Raw genomic sequence first — 6081 nt, 5'->3', positions numbered from 1 at the left:
AGTGTAATAATCCATACATATACAGTACTTGAGACAGTGTGTATCAATACTTGTCAACAGTGTGTAACAGTCCATACATGTACAGTACTTGTCAACAGTGTGCAACAGAGCCCATACATATAGAGTACTTGTCAACAGTATGTAACAGTCCATGCATGTACTACTGTTATCGCCGCTGCTTCAGCTATAGTGCTGGCGTGTGATGCCATTAAATCTTTGACCTGTGACCTCGCAGATGTAGAAGTGTTTACAGACAAGTCCTGGTTCTGTGGTGGAATGTCTTGGGCTGGTGGCGGTGGCTGCCCGCCCTCTATGAGACAGATCGCCCTCTCTAGTGATGCTGAAGACCAGCCTTCTCCTGTCCGAGAATTTGTGCTGGGACGATTTACGCAATACTGTTTTTCTTGGAACACCATACTGATCTGCATTGACCCGCACTTGTAAGTACAGCCTAAGTGATGGCATACCCCTCGGTACTGAAATATTGTTGACTAATTACGCCTACTCGTTTCTGCCTAACCTGGAGTAATAAGACAATGCAGAATGAAGCGAAGCTAAGATTAATAGAGTTATGAATTTTGTGTTATGTCAGTATGTTTAATAAATTGTAATTGAGATAAAATTGTGAGACTAACTAATTATGTATCAGATGGATCACCTTGTAATATTATGAACGCTTTCTCCTCTGCAGGTTTTTGACCACATCAATAAATATTGAATGCGTCAAAAGACGGGTTTCAATCATTCCTTCTACTTGCCCGTAACCTGAACGTCCTAACTAAGGCGTTTACAGTCAAAACAAGTGCAGGGGGGCGTCGAAGGTTTTTCAACTACCATGAGGAACAAACGAACCACCAACGCCGGGTTTCAGCGTGGGACAGCGTAGATCGTCATAACGTCAGCACAAGAGACAGTGACGTGAGAGTGTCGTGTGTTTGAGTGACGTTTCAAATATCTGAGGAGTTGTCATAAAGTTTCGGTTCAAGCGTACAGGGTTGTGAGTGTTTGTTTGCACAAGCCAGCCTCGCACCCAGTGAACGAATATTCATTACACTCGGACAGTGTCGTAAGGTTTCGGTCGAGCGGACGGGCTGTTATTTTCATTCCGGACAGGCAGCCCACCCTCCCAGTGATTATACGTGTGTGTGTGTGTACACCAGTGACCATAAGAACAGCTGATCCGCCTACTAAGGCGTTTACAAAGACAATGAAGTACAAGATGTTCTACAACTTCAAGAGCAAATACATACTGTGAATTCTGTACATACCAGTGTTACTGCAAATGCTCCCATTAATGTTTCTTTGATGTTACCATGCAGTTAGATACAGGTTGTGCCATTACTATTGCCGCTAAGGACTTGTATGAGAAATATTTTTCTAGATCACTTCTCCTTACTTATACTGGTGAAAACCTTACACCATAAGTGAAATAAAAGTGGAAATTGATTACAAAAGGAAACCGTTTAAACTTCCACTAGTAATTGCTCCAAAAGGTTCATGTGCTTTTCTAGGAAGAAACTGCTTGTTCAAACTGGTACCCGATTGGAAAGAGGTGTTTTTTGTAAATCATCTTCATGTCTCTAAAAATGTTCCAGATGTTTCCACTATCCTAGAAAATTACAGTAAATTGTTTAAAGATGAGCTAGGATGTTATAATGGTCCGCAAGTTGAACTCACTGTTTCATAAAATTCAAAATTTCACAAAGATACTGTAGACCTGTTCTGTATGCCTTTCAATCCAGAGTACAAAATGAGTCACTGAAAATGGAAAGTGATGGAGTAATTGAGAGTTTCATGAACTTCATTTGGTGCTGCTGCCATTGTGTCTGTGAATAAAAGAGATTCAGATAAAGTCAGAGTGTGTGGTAATTTTAGTGTGACTTTCAAAAAATGTGTTGATGTAGTAATGTACCCTATTCCAAAGGTTGAAGATTTACATTCAGTTTTGATGAATTGTTCAGTGTTTAGTGTGCTGGACATGTCACAAGCATACCACAAATTTCCTATTGCGATTGAATCTAGTAAGTACAGTAAAGTCTGGTTTTACTCGGATATTTTTTTTCGCGGAAGGCCATTTACGCGGCACCTGTCGGAAGAGATAATTATTATTTACACTGTAAATTCTATAATGTACGCGGCAAGCAGCAGGGTGAGGTGCTGGACGCTGACGTCACCGCTGACATCAGACTTGCGCCGGTGACGTCGCAGACTGTGATTGGGCCACGTATCCCTACCACCCACGCACCCCCTCCGCTACGAGCTGTGATTGGTCTAGGCATCCTTGCCACCCCCGCCACCCACGCTCTCTGCCGCCGCGTCAGTCTCAATGTCTCCATGTATATTCACTCATTCCCAGGAACCAGTGCTTTTTTTCTTTCTACTCAATGGCTTCCGCTGGACCCCCACCACCCCCTGAGAGGCCCTGAACTACCATCGTAAAATTAAGATGAGATTTTTACTACAATGTACAGTATTGTGTCGGATATAGCCAAAAAAGGTGAGTCTGGCGGTCGGCCCAGTCTCTATTTCAATTAATCCCATAGGTTCTGTTATTTTATTTATGCATTTCGCTTGATACATAGACCTCCATGGGTTTAATTAACTGTGTAAAACCAGACTAGTATACTGTACAGGTAGTTCTGCTATAACGCGATAATTGTGTTCTTGTAAAATATCGTGTTATAGAAAATCGCGTAATAGAAATAACAGGGCTTATGGAGAAAATAGGGTTAGTTGCAGATTACTCGAAATCGAAAAAATTTAGTAGTTAGCCTAACACAAAGGATAGCACAGTCTAAATAAATGTTACATTCATATCTAATAATGAAATCATACAGTAAATGTAACACTTTACTTGATGGGGGAGAAGGGTGATTTTGAGGTTGATAAAATCGAGCTTCTCTTCAAGTGTTATATCCTTTCTTTTACGATCATCACCGGGAATTCTATCACCAGAACGCTTCTTGTTGATATTCTTCTTTACTATATTCACAGTTAATACAGTGGGGTATGCTATAACGAACGGATCCTACTACGAATATTCCTATAACGAACGGTTTTACCTATAAAATTGAGAATGCTATAACGAACGAAACTCCTACAACGAACATTATTTAATTTTTTTTTTTCTAATTTATTGTTTTTTTATTACAAATATTAATGATATTCTTTATTTCAGGGGTTTAGATGCATATTTATGCACTTTTTTACAATTTTTAAAATTTTATATTATATTTTTCAGTGTTAAGTGGTTGTATTTGGGGGCCTGGAACGGATTAATCCTATAACGAACGAATGCTATAAGGAACAAGGTTCTAGAACCAATTAGATTCGTTATAGCATACCCCACTGTACCACAAAATTGGAGAAAGAGTAAGCAAAAATCGCGTTATAGCAAACAAGCGTTCGCGTTATACAAATATCGTTCCTAATTCATAAATCGCGTTAGAGCAAATTCGCGTTATCAAAACACGCGTTATAGCAGAACTCACTGTATCTCACTATCAATACTCACATTGGACTTTTTGTGTTTAAGAGATTGCCTTTTGGTGTTCACTCTGGCCCTGCTATTTTTCAGAGAATAATGGATAATATGCTTTCTGACATTCCAAAGGTTGTATGTTAGTTAGATGATATCCTCAATGCAGGAAAAGACCAAGAAGGATCACCTAGATACGTTGTGTAAAGTTCTGTAAAGGTTGCAAGAGTCAGGTTTCAGATTAGATAAGAACAAATGCAAATTTGAGCAAAATTCTGTCACATATCTTGGTCATAGAATAGATGGTGAGGGCCTTCATCCCACAGAAGATAAACTTCTTGCCATAAGTCAAGCTCCACCCCCTAAAGATGTAACAGCCTTAAAATCCTTCCTAGGCCTGATAATGTTTTATTCCAGATTTCTGAAGAATCACTCCACTGTACTTGCTTCCCTGAATAGATTGCTAAGGAAGGATGTTCATTGGGTTTGGACCAAAGTAGAGGATGAAGCTTTCTCTAAGGCAAAAATGTTACTGCTACATTCAGATACTCTTGTACACTATGATGACTCTTTACCATTGTTTCTTTCATGTAATGCTTCTTCATATGGTATTGGTGCTGTATTGTCACACATTATTGATGGGTGTTACCGACCAGTTGCTTTTGCCTCATGTACATTAACAAGTGCTCAGAAAAACTATTCTCGGTTAGATAAAGAAGCCCTAAGCATGAACTGTCGGCAGTTCCTTTACTGCCGGCAGTTCACGTTGATTACAAATCACTGCCCATTGGTTTCCTTGTTCAGCCCAGAGAAACCTGTTCATCTGCCAGACTGCAAAGATGGGCACTTAAGTTGGCTTCATACAACTACAACATAGAATACAGGAACACGGCTGCTCATGTTGATGCAGATAGCATGTCAAGAGTCCCTCTGGCTACAAAAGTGAACTGTGACAGTGAGGTTGTAAATTGCTACTTGTTTGAAACAGACATCCTCACAACTGTAACACATCAAATGATCAAGAAGAAAACTGCAGTAGATCCAATATTATCCAAAGTTCTGATATATGCTCAGTATGGATGGTCAAGTACTGATGAGTGTGATCCAAGTTTACAACCTTTCCTACAGCGTCGAGATGAAATCAGCATTGAACAGGGGTGTGTTCTATGGGAACTTAGTGTCATAATTCCCACTGCACTGCAAGGGGACATACTTCGAGAACTACATGAGACACACCTAGACATGACAATAATGAAGGTAGTGGCAAGGTCCTATGTATGGTGGCCCAATCTTGACAAGCAAATTAAAGGAGTTTCTTCATGTCAAGTATGTCAATCCATGAAGGCAGATCCACCTACTGCACAAATTCATCCTTGGACTTTTCCTTCCAAACCTTGGTCAAAACTTCATGCTGATTTTGCAAGTCCATTCTTGGGAAAGATGTACTTTGTACTTGTCGATGCTTACAGTAAGTATCCTGAAGTAGTTCAAATGAAGAGTACTACAGCCGAGGCTACGGTAAAGGTTCTCCGTGAGGTTTTCAGTAGACACGGATTACCTGAGATTTTAGTCTCGGGTAATGGCCCGCAATTCACTTCAAAAGAGTTTGCGGATTTCTGCTTAAACAACCGGTATTTTGCATCGTACATCCTCAGCATATATAAACCTTCTACGAATGGTCAAGCAGAAAGAGTAGTTCAAGTACTTAAGTCAGCCTTACGTCAAGCTGAAGTACTAAAGCAAGATGCTGAGACTGTCCTACAAAGATACCTGCTTTCGTATCGCATCACTCCACATTCTACAACAAGAATCGCCCCTTCTGTGCTGCTGATGGGAAGGAAACTGCACACTCGTTTGGATTTAATATTTCCATCTTTTACGAAGAAAGTACAAGTAGCACAAGAATTCATGGCGAACCGAACTGTTTCACGTGTTTGTCGTGTGCTGAAATTGGGTGATTCAGTGCAAGTGAGAAATTATAGAGGAAAAGAAAAATGGGAGCAAGGTAAAGTGGAGAAAGTGCTTGGAGAAAGACATTACTTAGTGAAAGTTTATGATGGCTATGTAGGGAAAAGACATAGACCAATTGCTGAAGTGCCCTCAAAGAGTAAATGAGGAAATAGTCCCTGAGGAGGCTTTAGTACCGGTAGATGAAAATTCAAATAATGAAACCACTAATTCATATTCGAATCCTATTCCTAATGTGCTTCCAGATGTGTATCCTATAATGAATGAAGTAGAGCCTCAAATAAGTGAAACTGAAAATGCAAGTCCTACAGTTTCAGAGGTTTTGGGGCAATTCCAAGGTTCTCCTAATAAAACTATACCTTCTCCCAATGAGCGACTACCCGGTAGTTGCTTCCAGGAGATATCCAGAACGACAAAGAAACCCTCCTAGATACCTTAATGACTATACAACTTGAATATTTTCTTTATTTTATTTTAGTGTCTACTACAGTCGTTTCTGCTACAACGCGTGTTTTGTCAATGCGAATTGGTTATAACGCGATTGATGAATAGAAGAACGACATTTGTAAAACGCGAACGTGTGTTGGCTGTAACGCGATTCCACTCGAACGTTTTAAGTGTACTGTCGCTTGGCG

The 6081-nt window shown here is 40.1% G+C and overlaps 1 protein-coding gene across 1 annotated transcript; it reads left to right on the top strand.

Annotated features, from left to right (window-relative positions):
* Positions 1–2463: 2463 nt before the first annotated feature.
* On the top strand, positions 2464–5876 carry LOC121865125 (uncharacterized protein K02A2.6-like). Its single transcript, XM_042364451.1, has 3 exons — positions 2464–2497; positions 4239–5483; positions 5692–5876. The coding sequence occupies exons 1-3, from the start codon at positions 2464–2466 to the stop codon at positions 5874–5876; spliced, it is 1464 nt and encodes a 487-aa protein (XP_042220385.1).
* Positions 5877–6081: the final 205 nt, after the last annotated feature.

The sequence above is a fragment of the Homarus americanus genome, unplaced genomic scaffold (assembly GCF_018991925.1).
Source record: "Homarus americanus isolate GMGI-L3 unplaced genomic scaffold, GMGI_Hamer_2.0 scaffold2539, whole genome shotgun sequence".
NCBI classification, from domain to species: domain Eukaryota; kingdom Metazoa; phylum Arthropoda; class Malacostraca; order Decapoda; family Nephropidae; genus Homarus; species Homarus americanus.
The sequence above is the reverse complement of the archived record's forward strand: the minus strand, read 5'-3'. Positions and strand labels throughout refer to the sequence as shown.

Coding starts and splice junctions, on each gene's coding strand:
- LOC121865125 (XM_042364451.1), top strand. CDS start 2,464: ATGTACAGTATTGTGTCGGATATAGCCAAAAAAG. Junction 2,498..4,238: donor GTCGGATATAGCCAAAAAAG/GTGAGTCTGGCG, acceptor TACTGCCGGCAG/TTCACGTTGATTACAAATCA. Junction 5,484..5,691: donor AAAAGAAAAATGGGAGCAAG/GTAAAGTGGAGA, acceptor ATGTGCTTCCAG/ATGTGTATCCTATAATGAAT.